Consider the following 21638-nt stretch of genomic DNA (forward strand, 5'->3'; position numbering starts at 1 on the left):
TTATATTCTCAAAAGTTTAGCTGTAGGATTTCTAATTTATACCTATGGGCGGCCGTCACCGCCAAAAATACAAAAATATAATTGGTTGGTAATTAGTCTAATTGTCTTTTGGAGAACGATTGATCTTATCTTAAGAGATTTATTTCAAATACAAATGGAAAAGTCGCCTTTGGTGAAATGAAATATTCAAACAAAAATGTTTATGCAATTCAGGTGCTGTGTAGCCAACCTTGTTGAACTGATTCAAGAAAAACACGAGTGCCCAACTGTTAACTGAAATGGTTCAGTGCCGAAATGAGAAACGGTTCAGCTAACTGTATTTTAGTGACTTGACACAAACGGTTCAGAGTAGTGTGAAATGGCTTAAGTTATCGGCAAATGGTTAATCGTAAGCGGCAATGGTTTAGTATCGAATCAATCTCCTCGCCGTAAAGTGAAATGGTCTAGCGTGACCTCAAATGCTTTAGCGTGACGACAAATGGTTTAGTACAAACCGAAATTGTTTGGTGTTCCTAACAGTTGGTTTACGCCGTAACCGCCAAAAATACAAAAGGGAAATAGGTAAGTCAAGCTTGAAATGAAACAGTCTATGTGAGGTCTGACGTCACAACGTACGTCATTCAGATCCAATTTGGCGCGAAATTCGCCAGAACGAGGTATTCGCCACGCCCTCCACTCGATGTTCACCACAGGAAAAAAATTATTTCTGTAGCCTCGTCGTCCTTGTCCACTGGACTCAAAGAGCCTCACTCCGGTAATAATCTTTTCCACATTTGTCTATTTTAGCTTGTTAGCGAATAAATTTATATCCTCATCATCTTGCCGCAATATCAGTAAGTAATGATATTTCGGAACAAAAGGAATAACAAAAATACAGATAAAATGCATCATTTTACGCGACAGCACATTTACCGTCTAGACAGTAAGAACCATAGCTGGGAAACGTGATAAAGCGATTCATTGTTTTAAGACGACGAAACTACAACTAAAGGGCGCCTAAAAACTATATAGTTTTTATAGTTTTGAGGCGCCCTTGAGATTCTTATCCTATTCAATTTCAAGCTTGACTTTTCCATTTCACTTATGTATTTTTGGCGGTTACGGCGTAAACCAACTGCACCAACCGCTGTAACACGAAACCATTTCGGTTTGTAGGAAACCATTTGTCGTCACGCTAAACCATATGGGGTCACGCTAAACCATTTGGGGTCACGCTAAACCATTTCACTTTACGGTGAGTAGATTGATGCGATACTAAACCATTGCGGCTACGATTAACCATTTGCCGATAACCTAGGCCATTTCACACCACTCTGAACCGTTTTTGTCAACTTACTGAACCAAAGTACAGTTAGCTGAACCGTTTGTCATTTCGACACTGAACCATTTCAGTTAACACTTGGCCACTCATGTTTTTATTGAATCAGTTCAACAAGGGTGGCTACACAGCTCCCAATTGTATAAACCATTTTTTGTTTGAATATTTCATTTCACCAAATGCGACTTGTCCATTTGTATTTTAAATAAAACTCTTAAGATAAGATAATCGGTCTCCAAAAGACAATTAGACTCTATCTGTTATTACAAACCAATTCTATTTTTTGTTTTTTTGGCGGGGACAGCTGCCCATATGTGGGCTCTTCTTTCAATTTCGGTTGGAACATTTCCGGCTTCAAGCTTGCACAGACTTATGGGCCAAAGAACTCTTTGTTTCATTTTCACAACGCGCCGTTGCGATTCTCCGTTCTATGACATAGCTTTCGAGTCTTTCTTAGTACTCTCTCTGTCTTAGTGACTTTGAAACATTTTCATGACGGACTGAGGAAGGAAGGTCGTAAAATAGTCAAACGTGGTCCAATAGTCCATTTCCGCGACAGAGGTAAGAACGCATGGTTTTATCAGATTTTGGGTGTAAGGTAAATACTTTTATTTTAAATGTTTTTAGTTGAGATTTCCTCCTTCAAATGTTCCTCATCTTTCCGAACTTTCGCTGATTTCCGACAATGAAAGACGTTCCTGCAGTTAAGTGACGACGATTGCCAACTTTTACTTTATTCTGGCGTGTATTAATTGTATTGCCGCTTCGAGTTAGCTACAAGCTTGTTTGAACAAGTTACAGCTGTCGAATTCACAAAAATTCGCAAGCAATGCCTGGCATTTACCTTGGACAAAATAAGTAATTCGGGAGAGTTACAAAGGATATCGAAATTATCGATTTGATTCAGTGCAAGCCCTTTTGATCGCAACACTTTCAGTTTCGTTTACGTGTCATGCGGAGCATGTCACATGCTCCGCATGACACGTAAACGAAACTCCATAGCGGATTAAAAGTGAACCTCAAAAATTGAGGTTGTTAAGTATTCATATATTCAGGTTATTGTTCTTTCTCATTACTTATTCATTCCGATGAGTTTGCCGACATGCCGGCATGCTTCCGAAGATCGTGAAGAGCGCAACTTCTTTGATGTAGGTGAGATATTTTTCTTTTGTTAACAGATGAAATAAACTCTCCCGGGAATCTGCTTGATTGATGTCTAATAATTGCTACGCATTCCGGTGTGTTGGGCAACATGTCAAATACATCAACCTCGGATCAAACCCAAGCACTTATCAGCTTACATGTCTTTTCGACAGAATCGCCAACACAAAACTCCATCGCGACAATAAACAACACGGTCAGATCACAACAAGTTCATTCGAACAAGACGAAAGTTGTGAAAGAATGAACCGCCAGCGCGCGAACACGAGCACTATTTATGACACGCAATATTTACATAATAAAGAAGTAGTTTAATTCAAGTGCAATCATTCGGATCAAAACAAAACGATCGGCGCTCGAAATGATAAACTATTTTCGCTTTTGCCCTTCGCAGTGATTACAACAACTCGTCCAAGATCCATTTTTAAATCTTTTGCGACGCTCTTAAATCCTAAAAACATATTAAGGCTAAAAATACACCGTGAATAGAAACTAAATCCATTCAAATGATTACAGTTAATCGATCTCGAGTTCATTCATCTCAAGACAACGTAAACAAAAGGATACAAGATCACAAGTCTGTTCGCGCAAGGTAGCTTAATTACACTATTGTCCAAGTCTTTTGAAGTACCTTCCGCAGTTCCTTTGGTCTTCTTCCAAAATATCTCACCTTTTTCGAAACGAATAAAACCGACACGTTTTCGGCAGCCACCGAAAGCAATGCCCAAAGGAATAAAGCGAGCCTTCGAGGTAAAAAATCCAGCGGTGTCACCCATTTCAGAAAGTCACATTTAATCCGCTATGGAGTTGTAATGTACACAATCGTGTTTGGCACTAGCTTGCATGTCGGGCTTATGTACGTATCAACTTAATTTGCTCCCGTATTTACGATGCATTTGATCAAAAAGCGATAAATATTTTCAGCGTATTTCATGTGTTTATGTTTATCATTTTATACTGTAGTTTGAAAGTGATTTTTTCTTTTCGATAGACAGCTTAGATTGTCCTTCCAAACTGTACTGTTATACTGATTTCCTTGTTAAATATCGAGACAAGTTGATTTTTCTTCAAATTCAGCTAGTTATTTACTGCAAGAGTCCTTTCAATTAACTGCATTCGAGTTTTAGGAATCCAATTCATCAACTGGTAATGATTGATTAGTGTCTGAGTGAAGTTTTACCTTTTGTCATCTGCTAATCAGCATACGATCAATCAATAATCATATCAACTGAATGTTTCCAATCACTTTTCTTTTATCAAAACTGGTTTAGTTCTGCATGAGGCTGCATGCATCCAAGTATGTGTTTGTTGATAATTTATGTTGTTATATGGCAAGGTAGTCTTGGGATAAATGTAAAGTTCTGATTGGTTCTTACTTGGTCAGGATTTTGCCACATAGACCATCATTGCACCATACAGAAATTCATAAAATATGTAAATTAATTGTAAACTAGTTTAGTCCAAGTGACATTGGTGCATGACAATTACCTTGCTCTCTTGAGGGGTACTGGGGAATATTGGCACCATGTCATTCCTATACTGTTACAACCTTGGGCCAATATACCTCTGTAAAGCCCTGGCAGTCAGCTGGTTATATAGAAGTTTGTAGTGGTTTTTGTAAAAGCAATATACACTTACAATTTTGTGCAAAGACAATGTAAATATAGAATATCTGCAAAAACAATTAGTTAAATATACATATACTAATAAAGCAAAAATGTCAGCACCTGTACCGAATTGAAATCCATTTCAACATACATCAGCATGCATAAATATAAATATTTCACTGTTTTTCCTGTGATAAAGTGAAACAGTTGAACTATCAATCACCTATACAAATATGGGCATCAGCTCAACTGTAGGAAATTGAATAAATGAAATACATCTTTTATAAGTTTTGACCAGTAATCCCTATTTAAAAATCAAATAAGAAAATTTTACTTTGGTGTTGTAAAATTTGTTTCTTATGAGAAATGATTCAGCATAAACTCTCTCCTCTTGCGGAGACATGGTGGTCTTATGATTAGTGAGGTGGACGCACGGTCAAGACGTCTGCATTTGTAGCCTGGCCTGTGCTGCACTGAGGGTCAAGAGGTCTGGGTTCCAGTCAATGTGTTGTGTTCTTGTGCAAAACACTTTACTCTTACAGTGTCTGTCTCCACCCAGGAGTATAAATGGGTAGCAAAAATTAGTTAGGGAAACCTGATAAAATGCAAGGGGGGTGAAAGGGGGGGGGGGGAGATGACAGTGGAATGGACTTGCATCCTGTCCAGGGTTGGGTAGTAATACTCCCAGTTGCTTCAAGTAAGGAAACCAGGATTAAGTAAAGCTCAGGCCCTGGACGGGCCACTTTTCATATCCAGATGTGACCTAACTACCTACCACCTCTCAGTTTAAATGATTTAAATTGCTACTGTTACAAATTATATAAACTTGAAACACACAGATGTTGATTTTTGCCCAATTTACTTCAATCAATTGCATAGGAATGTCTTTGGTAAATCTTGAAATTTATTGTAATGAGAGGTGAATTACTGTTTATTTAAATATTAATGCTTGTTTTCTTCAGTATATATATATCTTTTGTTCTTTTACTGCTTTAAATATGCTATTAATATTAATTGCTTGTGATTTTGTGTCTATGTATCCCTCCCATTCTCAGGAGGGAAAAAATATTTAGTTTACAATTGGGTAATATGTTGAGCTAATTTTTTACCATTGGCAACCATCTTTTTTTTCAGGCCAGGATGACTTAAAACAGCAACTTTTTGAAAGAAGCATCCCCTTACAGTTGCTATGGCTAAAGAAAGAAGTCCAATTAAGGTTCCATCTGAAAATGAAGACTTACCTGACAAAGAAAATGCTCCAGTTTTTGATGAGGACACTTTACGAGGTAAGCTAGGTTCAACTTTGGCTTCAGTCACTGTTAAAACATTTTCTATTCCACCAGTTTCAAGAATGTAAGCAGATGTGGAGAATGATATTAATACACTGCATGACCACCTTAAAGGATGTTTGGCCTGTCATGACTCTCCTCTATGATTAAAATATGCTGTTCATTGACTGAGAGGATCCATGACATATTTGTTATTTTCTTTTCTCAAATTTCAAAGCAAGTACACAAAGTTATAATAAGTAAAGACTTTATTAAATCATCATATAACATTCATTTTGTAAGTTTGCATCATAAGTACCATCATCATCATCATCATCATCTTTCCATTATATTATGCAACATTAAATTGAAAGTTTCAACTTCCCCTAAGCAACCAATTTCCAGTAGAGTGCAAGTGTTATATCATTGAATATGGAGGTGTTTAACCCTTGACACCCTAACATCAGTATCCATATTCTCCATGCTATTCTTTGTATGTTTCTTGTGGTACTGAAAAAGAGAATTCATTTGAAGATCAATGCTTCTTAGGTTGGTGATCATTTCCTTTATTCTCATGAGCTTAGTGAATGATTCAGCAGTATTACTCCAAGCTTTTCAGGGGATGGGTCAAGTCAGGCAGGTACAAAAGTGGCAGCTGGCACTAAAGGAAAAATCTGCAGATTTTAAATCTCCAGATCTTGGCAGCTCTGCTTATGCACTAATTAACTACAACCACAGGTAATTATTAACTACAACCACAGACTTTGACACATTTTTTTTTTAATTTTTTCTTTGCAGCCATAGCTGATGTTTATAGAAATGAGGGTAATGAGGCCTTCAAGAAAGGAGATTTCATCAATGCTATTCATTTTTACACCAAAGGAATTAAAATGAACTGCAATGAGAAAGAACTGAAGGCCAAACTGCACAACAACAGGGCTATTGCACATTCTAAACTTGGTAAGATGATGAGAGCTTTAATATGCATTTTTTTTTCTATTTTGAAGCTATTGAGTTGTCAGTAGTAGTTTTCTGAAAAAGGTGATAATTTTGAATGCATGCCCGGGAAAATTTTGATCTTATCTTGGCCTCTCAAATATACAAAGAAGTAACCTCTTACCCCAGATATCAATGAGCATCACAAGTTTTTCCCAAAATTATAGTAATGGTAGTTGGTTTGCAACATGTATGGCTAAGCAGAGATATCTATTTCAATAACAGGAAATCACCAGGATTCACTAAGGGATGCAGAAGCAGCCATTGAGTTAAATCCAACTTTCCTCAAGGCAATTGTGAGAGGTTAGATATGTTAGCTGTACAATAATAATAATAATAATAAAAAAAGAACTGAACACTCTAAGGTTAAATGAGGTTAAATAGAGTTCAATCTTGTCTCAATTGACTTTAATTAAGAGGTCGAGACCACCCAGATGTACATTTGAATCCAGCTCTTGACTGCTACGCCATTACTTTCCATTAATCATGATGAGAATATTACTTTGAACGGGATTAAGAACTCAATGCGGAATGCAAAGCAAAATTTCAGCATGAATATTTTAGTCCCTTAAGTTCAATGAGTCACAGGTGTCAGATATGTTAAGAGCGTGTCCACGAGAGCACCGGGCAGTCGTGCTACATGCCATCTCACCGATTTCAATGAAACTTTGCCAGTTTAAAGGGTCTACCCCAAAACTCAAAACGACAAACTGGTTTCTGTTTTGGTTTTTTTTCCGGGGGGAGATAGACCACCCCCTCGGTTTTTCTTGGTTTTCACCAAGGAAATCGCTTCAAATAGGTAAAATGCATGAAGCTCTCACTGCGATGGCATTTAACTGATTACTCTAAGGATTTGCACACATATTTTTACATCCTTAGTTAATGTCTGCTGCGAGTATCAGTCCGTTTGATCGACGGCTTCTCAATCAACAGAGGCAAATATACGCCTGAGTTTTTAGACTTTTCGATTCATCTAAATATTTTAAAACTTTGAGGTCAAATATCTCCCGTTGCCAGAAAGCTACAACACTAATCCTAATTCCCCTTTATAACCCATCATTTCATCTCTGAAAATCATCAAAAAAATCTTTGGGCACTACCGTATTTTTGTCTTGGATGCCTTTTAAAATCTGCGACTGTGACAAGTTTCTCTCAACTACACCTGTCACGCAATGCTTGCTCTAGGCGGTCACTTGACAAAATAAACCTACATTTTTTAGCTCTCTATACAAGACGATTGATCAAGAAAGGTGAAAAATATTAATGTGAAAAACTTTCGAGATTTTTTGTAGGAATGGAAAATTTCACGTTTAGAGAGATGCATGTGAACGAAAAATCAATGCGAAAATCGTAGCGTTTCTTTCTTCAGTCGTTTATTACTTTGAAGATTTGCTAAAATCAGCAGATATGGCTTTTGTACGGCACAAAACATTCATTAGTCTATAATATGATTGTTAATCATCATCATTGCTCATTTTATTTCATACTGCGTGTTGGTTGATATTACTAATTGTTCCAGTGTGCTACAACTTCGGCTTTTACAGACGAGAAATTCTGCGCTCTCGCTCGAGAGCAAATATCAATACTTCTATCGGACTAAGAACTGTGCCTCTATCCCGAAAATAAAATTAAAATAGTGTTGTCGTTGTCACTTACCGCCATCGAACGTTTCCATGCAGAACTCCGCTAAGCTAACATCTGTTGTGTGACCCGAAGACTCTTAGTAGGAATTATTCAAGCGCGTTGTTCATGCTTTCTGCTAGATAACAATTTCAGAATAATCTGCAGATCTCTATGATTATTTGCCTGCTTCGATCGTAAAATATCTGCATATTTTTTTCAAGCATTCTATTACTACACATAAATCTACATCTCTCTAGATCGAGTGTTGCCGGCGTTTAATTGCGTGACTTGTAAAATTTTTAAATAAGAATCTAAGCCAGTGGTAATTTGACGAGTAGCTTTCCTGCAAGTTTCCCTTGATGAAATCCCAAGACATAGCCAGTTGTTTTCGTGAGCAAAGACAATAAACAATAAGCTTCATAGCAGCTTTACCTTCTCCTGCAGTCTTCGTCTAGATTAAGGTCTCTCGTTATCTTCTGCCTTGTTCGGTCAGTTTCGAATTCTGAAGCTAGATCATTGGCATCGGCCTCTCCGTCCTTATTCATATTTACAGAGGGGGGCCTCATCAATAAACCAATTTTTGTTACGGCAGAAAACCGGCTGAAGTATCGAGCGATTTGCTGCTGTATCAACCGGTCAGTCTTAGACAACATTTCTGGCTGGTGTCGTCTCTTAAACTCGATATTTGGGAAATCACATTAGCGGCGGTTGCCTCACTAGTTTCCTCCCTTGTCCAGCACACGTCTAGGAGATAATTGTCTGCTTTCTGAGAAAAGGTAGCTGTTTTTTGTGTTTTCCAATGAGCCCATCCAAAGTCCTCTTGGCTAGTTAGGGGTTGTTCGTCAGAATTTTTACCTGAGGTCCGACCTGAAATGTAGCCATCCCCTATAGAATGGCAAGCCGGTCTTAGTCCATTTCCTCTTGATCTTATCCTAGGCGGAATTTTTTTCTCGGCTTCTCTGTGTTTGTCTTTGTCAGGATACATCCTTCTTTTAGCAAGAATATCTGGCTTTCTTGTTCCGTCTATGACGGATTGGGTATAGTTCTCGCGATGACCCGCGTTCAGAAATCTGTGCACGTTGCTGATAAGCACCCGCTTCTTCGACTAGTTTGCTGAAAGTTTCTAATGTGATGAGCCTAGTGAGATCCTGAGGTGCTTCAAACTGTGCCAGTTGGTCTGCGCAATAAACTTGTCGCAGTTCTTAAGTCAGAGGGAGGATCGCCCACCTCTATCTATGTGAGCGCTTCTACAATACCTGCGTATCCCTAGCAATCATATGATATAAAGTTCATCTCAGTCACAAATCACCAGTTAGGAAAACTGATATTCAGATAAGCGCTCTTCTTGCCCTTCTCCTTATTCATTGTCGACTCTAAGATAGCAGCTACAGTACGCGCTCTATTTAGGTTTACAGTCACCTTGCCGCCACCAGAAAGACTCGCCACCAGCTTTGATTTCTTCTGCCATCTGCAGATTCATCTCTCTCTCTTTTTATGTCTCCGATTTTTATGAGGAGGATACTGGCATTTACGAACCCGAAGGTCTGAATCTCACGCCAAGTTGTGCACGATATTTGAGGTACATCGTGAAATTGCGGCCTTCGTAATCTCCAAATAAGCCAATACGCGCTAGAATAAGCTTCATCTCGGATGAAACGCATGTTTGGGATACATCGACGTCTCTCAAATGTTTTTTTTTTAAGCTGTATACCCACGAATTTAGAGGTGTGAGCTGTTGCCGTCCCTGGCCAGCGCGAGAAAAGTAACATTTGGTTGTACATTTTGTTGCAAATGAAGAAGACAACTGCACCATCTTGACTTTATCAATTCGAGTGTTAGATTGAATTGAGGGCTTTTTAGACACTCGATTTCTTATATGGCATCACTATGAAGACGTAATACAACTGATACACCTACACTACATAGGATTAACAATGTCTGTTGCGCTGTTGCGAGAAGGAGGAAAATATTACCGGAAGTGTACGCGTAAGAGTTTCAGAGACGTTTCAGAGATGTCTATCTTTGATCGGCTGTCACAAAAAAATGACCCCCACTTGAATTTTCTAGGAAAAATGAACTTACCAAATCCTTGAAAAAATTGGAATTCATTTGACCGATACGCCGGTTGTTTCAACTTTTCTTTTTCCTCGGGCTGCTATGAAACAGTTCATAAGTTACTCATGAATAAAGTGTTTTGAAATACCGTTCGGGATTTGCCTTTTTTTTTCTGCGTGCAAATCAAGGGTAGACAAAGTTTTTAAAGCATTTGACTAAAATTTCATGGAGTTCACCTCGATAATTTTCGTCGGCCAGAGTCAAGACGCGCCAAGCTAAGCGAGATCGCCCTCCAGTAAAACAATTTTCCAAAGAATAAACGTGGCGAGCGTGAGGAAACGCACATTTTTTTCATCATTGTGATCAAAGTCCAATGATGTACCTAAATTGGTACTTACGGTGTCAAACCATTGATTATGACAGGGTGAGCTTAGTTTTTCTGTCGAGGTTGACGTGACTTCACATTAAAAGCATTTTTGACGGAACAAACTAGTGAGCATCACTGCACGAACCGAGAAAGTAAAAACTTGTATTTATCTCCCACGCGTTTCGTCTGACAATAGTAGACTTCATCAAGGATTTTTTCAAGCAGGGTAAATAAGCTTCCTCATATACAAATAGTAAATAAGCTTCCTCATATACAAATAGTAAATAAATATTGAAGTCAGTGGATAGAATACGCCAGGTGCGCCTACGGTGTTATACATGCGTGACATTTTCCGGACGTTACATGTACGAGTACGTGATCCGTTTAAGAGTTACAGATTTAGTGTAAATATTTCACTCCTCAACATCACCCAATGTCTCTAATTACAGAGGTCTTAGAACGTGTCATTATATGGAGTTGCCTTCTGCGGGTAGAAGACTACAAGCGAATTTCTCAGGCGTAATTGCCTTTGATTTCTCAATTGATGTTATCGCAAACACAGTTTTTGGGAGTCACGAGACAAAAAAACTTATCAGGACCTAGTTTCATGTTCTAATGGAAATAAATAGCAAATAAAAACACATTTTCTTGAGAAATAAAGTCACAAATGACGGGGGTTCTCCGAAACAAATAATGATAAAAAAAGATTTCAGTTCTGGTCAATATTGACTTTTCATGGCCTAATTCCAAATCTGAGGGAACGTGCTGAGGGAATAAAAAACATAAATGTGTGATAATGCAAGCAAGAGAATGAAAATACAAATGAAGAAAAAGGAGAAAACATAGGAACCCGTGTTGCAGCGTGCAGATATCTTTTGAACCAGACCTACACACATAAGCCCCACACCGGCCAGAGAAACTCGAAAGAGTCCTGTACATGAACTAGCTCGCACGTGCACGCAGGAAAGGCCATGACAATCAGCGAAAATAATAGCAAACGCAGATGATATTTGCAGTAAAAAAACAACAAAATAAGATAACAGAAGGATTAGGAACTTTTTAGAAGTGTCTTCTTGAAAAAAAAAAAAACAAACAATTTTTACTTCTCATAAAAGGTCACACAGTGACCCTACAAATACTATTCCTATACGTGGAATTTCTTGATGGTGGAAAGTGGAAAAAACATTTTCCACTCTTATTTTCTGGAAACACGGCGTAGTTAATGAATTTATGAGGCTATTGATATTTAACAAATAGAGAAGCCTTGACTGTGCTCTGTTCTGTTATAAAGCACGCAGGAAGCGGCTAGAGCACGAAAGAAGTGTAGGGAGAAACACGAGACGTAGTCGAGTGCTTCTTTCCACTTCTTGAGTGCTCTAGCCGCTTCTTAAGTGCTTTATAACAGAACAGAGCACAGTCAAGGCTTCTCTATTTGTTTTATAATTACCCAAGCATTACTTTCAATTTCCAAAACAAACTTTATTTCCAAAGCGAACAAAAATGTCGTCAGCATGCTCTATACTCTCATAAAGCACACTGCAATAAGCCAATCAGAATCCTTGTTAGAATGATTCAAATAATCTGATTGGCTGTACAAGACTAAAGCTGTCAAAAGTGTCAAACCATCAAAGTCCAAAAACCATCAAAGTTCACATTCTACTATAGTTTACAAACTAAAATAGTTCGGCAAGTCGAACTTGACAATTTTGCGTGAAGTTTTTGAGTCTCTAATACAGAATCTTGAAGTGAAATGTTCCATGAACTTCAGCCGAATTATGGCTCATAAATACACGCGAGTTTTTTCCACATGACAAGGCAGAAAACAAACTATTCAAGGCGAGTGTTTTTTGAATGAACGACAGCCGAATTCACCGGAACATAAAGATCGCTCGTGATGAAAGCGCCGCAAAACTCGGTTGCAGTGGCTGATGTGAATTGCTCTAGCTCAGCTCTATGCTCTATACTCTCATAGAGCACGCTCTTTCAACCAATGACAGCGTGCGTTATATGCGAACTTTATTATAATTCCTAACAAATAAGGGGGGCAGAGTTTCCCGTCATTCGCGGTATGGAAAAGCCGAAGTTGTTACTCTCGGAACTTGTACGTCAACAAGCAGGCGACATGTGACCTTAAAATCTCCTCTCCTGATTATAATGATAATAGACGATCAAAGTATAGGCTAATGAATGTTTTGTTCTGTACAAGAGCCCTATGTCCTGATTTTAGCAAATCTTCAAAGTAATAAACAAACTGAAGAAAGAAACGCTACGATTTTCCCATTGATTTTCCGTCAACATGCATCTCTCTAAACGTGAAATTTTCCATTCCTACAAATCATCTCGAAAGTTTTTCACATTTTTCACCTTTCTTGACCAATCATCTTGTATAAAGAGCTAAAAAATGTAGGTTTATTTTGTCAAGTGACCGCCTAGAGCAAGAATTGCGTGACAGGTGTAGTTGAGAGAAACTTGTCACAGTCGCAGATTTTAAAAGGTATCCAAGACAAAAATACGGTAATGCCCAAAGATTTTTTTGATGATTTTCAGAGATGTAATGATGGGTTATTAAGGGTAATTAAGATTAGTGTTGTAGCTTTCTGGCAACGGGAGATATTTGACCTCAAAGTTGTCAAATATTTAGATGAATCGAAAAGTCTAAAAATACCATCGTATATTTGTCTCTGTTGATTGACAAGCCGTCGATCAAACTGACTGATACTCGCGGCAGCCATTAATTAAGGATGTTAAAATATGTGTGCAAATCTTAAAAGTAATCGGTTTAATACCATCGCAGTGAGAGCTTCATACATTTTACCTATTTGAAGCGATTTCCTTGGTGAAAACCAAGAAAAAGCGGGGGGTGGTCTATCTCCCCCCGGAAAGAAACGAAACAGAAATCAGTCTGTTTTCTGGAGTTTTGGGTTAGACCCTTTAAACTGACAAAGTTTCATTGAAATCGGTGAGATGGCATGTAGCACGACTGCCCGGTGCTCTCGTGGACACGCTCTGAAGTCACTATCTAGCTGTTTTAAAAAGAAGGATCAGGACTTACCTAACTTTTAGTGTTTTTGTGGCAGTTGTTGATCCCAATTTAAGTTTTCTTAGAAGTTTCAGTTGTCTGTAAGGCTAAATAAATCTAACAAACCTAATAGGGCCTGTTTATTCTTTTCCGTTTAGTTTTTTTGTATTGTTTTGTTTTGTTTTGTTTTTTTCTTCTGGTCTGTAATGATTTCAATGGTTTCAGGTTCTTTTCTCAGCATTGAGCTACAGTAATAGTATGCTTCTTTGTGTTGTTGCCTACAGGAGCCACTGCTTGTGTTGAATTGAAGAGATTTGAAGAAGCAACCACTTGGTGTGATAAGGGACTAGCTGTATCCTTTGAAGGAATCTTTCATTTTTAACCGTGGGTATAATGGAAAAAATTTTCCATAATTTGATGTTTCAAGGGAGAAAATACAAAGAAGGGTATTAATTATGATGGGAACTTGTCAGCTCATATACTTTAAGTATGTGTGATTAAAAACAAAGGAGAAGTTATTACCCCATGACTTATTAATGAAATTACTCCTTTTAGCCAATTTGACTTAGTTCTACTTTCCATGCCAATAACTGGTACATTAGTTTAAATAACCCTTTAATTTCCCAGACCAAATTTGAAATTATCCTTACAGTCAACAATACAATTCTTGTAATGTTAGTACAGAGAATTCAGTATTGCATCAACTAACTATTTTTAAATTGATATATTTTTTTTTACTCTCAACACTTATCTGATTGATATTGTATTGTTATTGTAAGGAGAAATTCTCTTTTGGTCACTCACGGGAGTTAAAGGGTTAGAAGACTAATATTCATCCAGTTTATACATAATACTTGGGTAGATGATCTCTCTAAAACAAGCCAGAACAAAAAGCTCTTTAATGTTTACATATCTTATGCAGATTTTCTGCCTTCGACCTTTTGCCTCTACTTAGAGACTCAGAAACTTTCGTTGTGCTTTCCTATGGACAAATAAAAATTTTAAAGATATGCATTTATTTTATGTATTTTTGTTTTTTCCACATTTTTAACCCTTAACATAAAAAAGATTGACAAAAACAATGGGATCTTGTCGTCATTAAGACTTCAGTCTGTCAGTGAAGTGGGAGATAAGTCCATGGAGGAAAAAGATCCTATTAGTCATGACCACGGTAGTGCAAGTTCAGGTGGTGTCAAGAACGTCATAGATCTCCATAATCAGAGGGAAGAAGCCATAGAGTACCTCAACCTATATCTTAAACAAGCTAAGGAAGTAGGAGACAAGCATGGGGAGGGTAACGCTTATGGCAGTCTTGGCAATGCTTATTTTAGTCTGGGTGATTTCAAAAAAGCCATAGAGTACCACAACCTACATCTTAAAATAGCTAAAGAGGTAGGAGACAAGCATGGGGAGGGTGGTGCTTATGGCAGTCTTGGCAATGCTTATTTTAGTCTGGGTGATTTCAAAAAAGCCATAGAGTACCACAACCTACATCTTAAAATAGCTAAAGAAGTAGGAGACAAGCATGGGGAGGGTGTTGCTTATGGCAATCTTGGCAATGCTTATCACCGTCTGGGTGATTTCAAAAAAGCCATAGAGTACCACAACCTAATTCTTAAAATCGCTAGAGAAGTAGGAGACAAGCGTGGGGAGGGTGGTGCTTATGGCAATCTTGGCAATGCTTATTTTAGTCTGGGTGATTTCAAAAAAGCCATAGAGTACCACAACCTACATCTTAAAATAGCTAAAGAAGTAGGAGACAAGCATGGGGAGGGTGCTGCTTATGGCAATCTTGGCAATGCTTATCACAGTCTGGGTGATTTCAAAAAAGCCATAGAGTACCACAACCTACATCTTAAAATAGCTAAAGAAGTAGGAGACAAGCATGGGGAGGGTCGTGCTTATGGCAATCTTGGCAATCCTTATCTTATTCTGGGTGATTTCAAAAAAGCCATAGACAACTACAACCTACATCTTAAAATAGCTAAAGAAGTAGGAAACAAGCATGGGGAGGGTAACGCTTATGGCAATCTTGGCAATTCTTATCACCGTCTGGGTGATTTCAAAAAAGGCATAGAGTACCACAACCTACATCTTAAAATAGCTAAAGAAGTAGGAGACAAGCGTGGGGAGGGTAACGCTTATGGCAATCTTGGCAATGCTTATCACCGTCTGGGTGATTTCAAAAAAGCCATAGAGTACCACAACCTAAATCTTAAAATCGCTAGAGAAGTAGAAGACAAGCGTGGGGAGGGTAACGCTTATGGCAATCTTGGCATTGCTCATGGCAGTCTGGGTGATTTCAAAAAAGCCATAGAGTACCACCACCTACATTTTAAAATAGCTAAAGAAGTAGGAGACAAGCATGGGGAGGGTGCTGCTTATGGCAATCTTGGCAATGCTTATGACAGTCTGGGTGATTTCAAAAAAGCCATAGAGTACCACAACCTACATCTTATAATAGCTCAAGAATTAGGAGACAAATCCTGGGAGGCAATTACCTACTCTTCATTAGGATTGGTTTTTGAGTTAAAAGGTAGACTGCCAAAAGCCGTTGAATATTATCAAGCTAGCATAAACTTATTCAATTCCTTGAGAGCACTTCTAATATCTAAAGATGAGTGGAAAGTTAATTTTCGAAATCAGCATCAAAAGGCGTATACGGGTTTGTGGAGAGTTCTCGTAGAACAAGGTAATGTAGATGAAGCCTTATTTGTTGCTGAGAAAGGACGAGCTCAAGCTCTGACCGACCTCATGGAATCCAGTTTTTGTGGTGGAACAAGTCACCACAAGGGAGAAGATGAAGATTGCGCAGTTTTAAAAAACGTTCCATCCAACACTGTCTTTCAGGCAGTGGACAAAGCTAACGTCAATCTTTGGGTTGTGTCTGAAGGAAAACAAGTCTACTTAAGACAATGTAAACTCAAAGGTTTTGTTTCAGAGAATAGTGGATCTAGCCTGTTCTTTGAGTCGTTCATGCTCGGTGTCTATACACAACTTGGTGTTCGTTCTAATGTGAGATGCGAGAATCGATCTTTAGATGCTTTGAGGGAGGGCCGTTCAAAAGTGGATGAGAAAACCAAAGAAGCCAAGCCTCAACCTCACATCCAACAAGACGGATGCTTGAGCACTTTGTATGATATCGTTATGAAGCCGGTGGCTGACTTGATTGAAGGGGATGAGCTACTCATTATTCCTGATGGACCCCTGTGGATCGCTCCTTACGCTGCATTGAAGGATGGTAATTCTAAATACCTGTGTGAATCGTTCACAATCCGAGTCGCTCCATCGTTAGAAAGTCTTAGACTCATTGCTGATTGCCCAGATGATTATCACAAAAGCAGCGGTGCGTTACTTGTAGGAGATCCGTGGGTATCCGAGGTTACTAACAGCGAGGGAGAGAAAGTCCTCAAGCAGCTTCCGTCTGCTAAAGAAGAAGTAGAAATGATCGGAAAAATTCTGAATATCACACCAATCATTGGCAGTCAGGCCACGAAACAAGAGGTGTTGAAAAGACTCAGTTCCGTTTCCCTAGTTCACTTTGCGGCACACGGATGTATGGAAACTGGCCAAATTGCTCTTACACCTGACCCACACCGAATGTCTACTGTGCCAACGGAAGAGGATTACATTTTAACAATTGGAGATGTGTTGAATGCTCAACTTCGGGCCAAACTTGTTGTGCTTAGTTGCTGCCACAGCGGCCGGGGCGAGATCAAGGCTGAAGGTGTGGTTGGCATTGCACGCGCTTTTATGGGGGCTGGTGCTCGATCTATTGTGGTGTCCCTGTGGGCGATTGATGACGAGGCTACTCTTGAGTTCATGAAACACTTTTATCAACAACTTGCAGGAGGTAAACCAGCAAGCGAGTCACTGAACCTGGCCATGAAAAGCCTCAGAGAATCAGACACGTTCCGCGACATCAAATACTGGGCGCCCTTTTTGCTGATTGGAGATGACGTCACTCTGGACTTCTTGGCAAAGGAAAGAGAAAATTTAATTTGAATATGAAATCACATAAATGAAAACTTTTTATTTCATCTCAAATGAATGACGCAGGAACTTGGAAGGTTTAAATGCTTCTCCATTTTGGCGCTTTTTGGCTATTTTTCATTACTTTTCCCTTTTTTGTTAAATGGAACTTGAGATGTGTGACTTTACCTTGGTGAAGAAATAAAACAGACTATTTCAGTATATTTTGTTCAGTGAAATTGCTATTTTTTTACCTTTACAAATTTAGATGCTTCCGAAGAGAACAAGATGCAACAAGGCTTCTGCTCTTAATGCCTGAAGTTGTTGAAAACGACTACGAGGTTTTCGTTTCGCCAAAATGACACTCAGATCTATTCCTTTATTGCAATCAGTTATGTGTAAAATAATTTAAAGGTTTCTTTTCTTGTACACAACCAGGAGCTTGTCCACCAGGTTTTAATTACATTGAAACTCTAAGCTTTTGATAAGCAAAGAAACAGTTTGTCATTTGCAAAAGGTGGTGAAATTTTAATTTCAAAAATCTGATTTGCAAAATTCGCAGCCATATGCGAATTGATCTTAATGGTTTTTCTACGTCATAAATTACTTTGATGCAATTTGCAATTATCTTTACAAAGAATTGATTATAACTTTTATAAAATAACTTTTTTCCAATCCATTTTAATGAAATCTAATTCCATCAGTGCCAAGATTGCCATTCTAAGCTTAATTTGAAGAAGTAATCATCAGAGATGATGATGTTGAATTTACTGACCATATGTTAGAGACATTAGACCTACTCTCAGGGGTGTGGCCAGCCTCTAGTCCCGTGGGCCCGGCCTGCAATTGTTTTCCGCCCGCTTGACTTTTCTAATATGACTCTTACAAATGTTGAAACAAAAATTGAAATTTCTCAGGAAAAAGGCCTACAACAAGTCAAAGAGCTGGCTACAACGGCCTGCTTTCAATCAAACGAGTTTGATCAATTTTAGTCCGTTTTATCAAACGCTCATCAGTTTGTTTTAGAGAACGACGACAGAGACAACTTGTCTATGCAATCTAAACAAGGAAATAGCGAAGCAGAGTTTACTTTAACTGAAGTTTCCATTGCTGTGACTTTTAATGTAGGTGACATGGAATTTGCTGTTTTCATTAGGAAAATATTTACGCCAATAAATTAGGGAAATACTTGAAGTAAGCCATGTAGTCCTCAATGGGAATTATTTTGGTGAAAATGTTCATGAATAAATGTAAATCTAGGCCGTAGTTAAAAAGGTTCAGGGCTTCAGGATAAAAACTTGCATTTTTTTGAAAATTTCCTGTTCAAATTTTTTTCAGGGCTTTAAATTTACTTTAGTATAATTTGGAGATGTCTGATGATATCTTTCTTAGATCTAAGAATTTATACTTAGGTATTCAGAGCACGCTTTGTAATTAGAACCCGTTATGTGGTCAAAAGTTTAAGGTATACTGTATCACAGCTGTTTTAAAAGAAATTTTTTTTTGTCAAATCAATGTTAATTTTTGACAGATTTTCATAACTACCATTGGTATATGCTGATATAAAATGTAATAGTTAACCTTGCACATGGTTGAATATGATGTAACGTAGGATTTTAAGCTGGGACAATTTCGACTAAACATTCTTTTTATAATATCAGTGTATTTGGTGTGAATTGTTTTGATGCTATTTGTATTTAAAGTTGAAGCTATTTGTTCATTTACCTAAGTTTTTATTCATTGACTCATTAACTCCCAAGTTGTGAAGAAAAATTCTCCCGACTGATAAGAATGTGTTTCTTTGTTGCTTCATTCTGAGAATTCGATGAAACATAACGTTTCTAGTGAAAAATAATCCGCTAGTTTAGATTTTCTCTAATTCTTATTGACACCATGTTTGTCGGTGCATTAATTTTGTGAGGAGAATTTAAGTTATGACCAATCTTGGGAATAAATGGGTTCATTTTAGTGTCTCCGTTTAGCGCGTACTTTACTTAATGCCTTGAACAATTTAATGCAGTTTGTATTGTACTTTTTTTTACTTTTTTGTGTAAGAGAAATAGAGAGTGTATAAAATACAAAAACTGCGTTTGTTTTCATTGTCTGTCTCCATATTCTAAGGATTCGAGGACTTCAATGCTTGTTTTGACCCGCGCGCGCCAGTTGATAATCATTGCAGCTGACAGTGTACTGACATTCCATGTTTCAAGCCCCCACCCACTTAACAAACGCTCGTCGACTCTTCGATTGTGTCTCTTTCACTGTCTACCGTTCTCCATATTGTCACACGATTTTGAATGCCGACGGACGTGTTCTTACTGTTACCTGTGTGCGCCCTTTTTACCTTTTTACCTTTTTACACCTTTTCACATTTGTGCATCTGTTTTTTCTCCTTCCTTTTCTTCCTTCCCTTTTTTTCATCGTACTTTTCCTGTATTCCCATTTTTACACGCACTTCTTTCATCGCCCTCAACTTTATTCTTCTACGCGCTTCATAGGACCCGACTATCTCCTTATCTGTTTCAGTTTTCACTCGTCTCAATCTTCGCGCAACGTCAGGCTTCTTACAACTCATATACCTCGTTACTCCCCCATAGTAGTTGTTATCATGCGTATTATGTCCACTTTGGGATGGTGTCCTCTTAAAGTCATCTCTAGTAAAATCTCAGTTTTCCTTTCGATTGATCCCTAATTCACAGGGTGCCAGTGCTTGCTCTCCTCAGTCCTCTCATCATAATAGTAGTTATAAAGCGGAAGAGCTCCCTCTAAGTCTCGGCGACATAATCGGTGCATTTAGTTGGAAACGAGTCCCTCAATGTCCAAATTAAGGCCTCTTCTATCATCTGATTGGGAATGGGTCAAACTCTCGCCCAGGGACCACCTACATTGCGAATCCAAGATGGCGGCAGGCCAATCCACAGCCGGACTTCACTGAGTCGGTAGCCGCCATCTCGGATGTGGACGCAGAGAAGACCCTGGGGAAGAGTTTTGACAAAACAATAATTAAGAAAGGATAAGTTACAATAGTGCTTAGAGAGATAGTCGATGACAACTTGAGATTCATTATGAGCAAACACGTTCCGTCGATTATTAAACTCCATGTCTCCTCGAATACGCACTCCTATATGCCCCTCTTCCCCGTCCCTATACATCCCTTTACTGCAAGTTTTATCATCATACAGCACAATAAAACATTATACCCCTGAGTAGCACTGTAAATCCGTAAAATGAAGTAACTAGACAACGCTTCACAACAATGTGTACTCCTAGATAGCACTATGCCTCCCTCTACTGAATTTTAAATCACCATACAGCGCTGTATAAACAATTGCTCCAATTTGGCGCTAAAATAAGTGCGGATATTTGTCCGCGGTCATTTTCTCGAATTTTCTGTTCCAAGATGCGGAAGCTGTGAGCTTCGAGGAACAGATAATATCCAAGGACAAATATCCGTACATATTTTCGCGCAAAAATAGACGCTATTGCGTTTTTTATCCTTAAAATATTTTGCAACGCACGTGAAAAATGTTAATGAACAGCTCACTGAATTGAATACTCGATGAAAACCTCTGCGTCGTTTAAAGAAACGCATTTTCCAACGCAGTCATGACTCGTCTGACGTGAAGATACAGAGATCGAGAGTTGATTATGGCTTCAAGTTTCAAACTTGTAAAGGCGGTAACTATGTCTTGAATTCTTGGGTTGGACTCAAAAAGGCTGGAACAAAATCAGTCATGATCATCGTTATCAATTCTGAATGACTGAAATTCGATTCACGTTTACTTTAGATAATAAATTTTACTCCCATTTTGCCAGTTATACAAAGAAATCGAGACACTGAACAATACCCACAACAAGACACAGCTACAGTGTTGTGAATCTCCATCCCCATCTTTAATAGAACTATGCTATCACGAAGGTAGTGCGCGTGCGTTTGCATTTTAAAGTCACTTTTGCACAAAATAATGAGCCGATTGGCAGGAAAACAGGCGAAACACGCAACAGCGCTGGTGCTTTTGCGTTTGCGTTTTGGCGTTTGCTCTCTTAAAAGCCGGAGAAAACGTTTTCACTGTCTATTAAATTATTGATCGTTTTCATTTCTCGGGTTCTTCTTTAAAACCGGAACTCGGTTCTTAGCGACTTCTTCAAGTACTGCACTAGTTAAGATGTATCTCAAATCTTTATACAATAGGAAATAGACAAACAACAGGTGGCACCTTTTAAAGGGCGTTAAACACGTTAGGATAAGTCT

General features: G+C 38.4%; 1 protein-coding gene across 1 annotated transcript; it reads left to right on the forward strand.

The window, feature by feature from the left end:
• Positions 1 to 1681: 1681 nt before the first annotated feature.
• Positions 1682 to 17608, forward strand: LOC131769527 (tetratricopeptide repeat protein 28-like). The gene is made up of 6 exons (XM_066158964.1): positions 1682 to 1879; positions 5221 to 5372; positions 6153 to 6314; positions 6576 to 6653; positions 13699 to 13766; positions 14483 to 17608. The coding sequence occupies exons 2-6, from the start codon at positions 5276 to 5278 to the stop codon at positions 17417 to 17419; spliced, it is 3342 nt and encodes a 1113-aa protein (XP_066015061.1). The 5' UTR covers positions 1682 to 1879; positions 5221 to 5275; the 3' UTR covers positions 17420 to 17608.
• Positions 17609 to 21638: the final 4030 nt, after the last annotated feature.

The sequence above is a fragment of the Pocillopora verrucosa genome, chromosome 12 (assembly GCF_036669915.1).
Source record: "Pocillopora verrucosa isolate sample1 chromosome 12, ASM3666991v2, whole genome shotgun sequence".
NCBI classification, from domain to species: domain Eukaryota; kingdom Metazoa; phylum Cnidaria; class Anthozoa; order Scleractinia; family Pocilloporidae; genus Pocillopora; species Pocillopora verrucosa.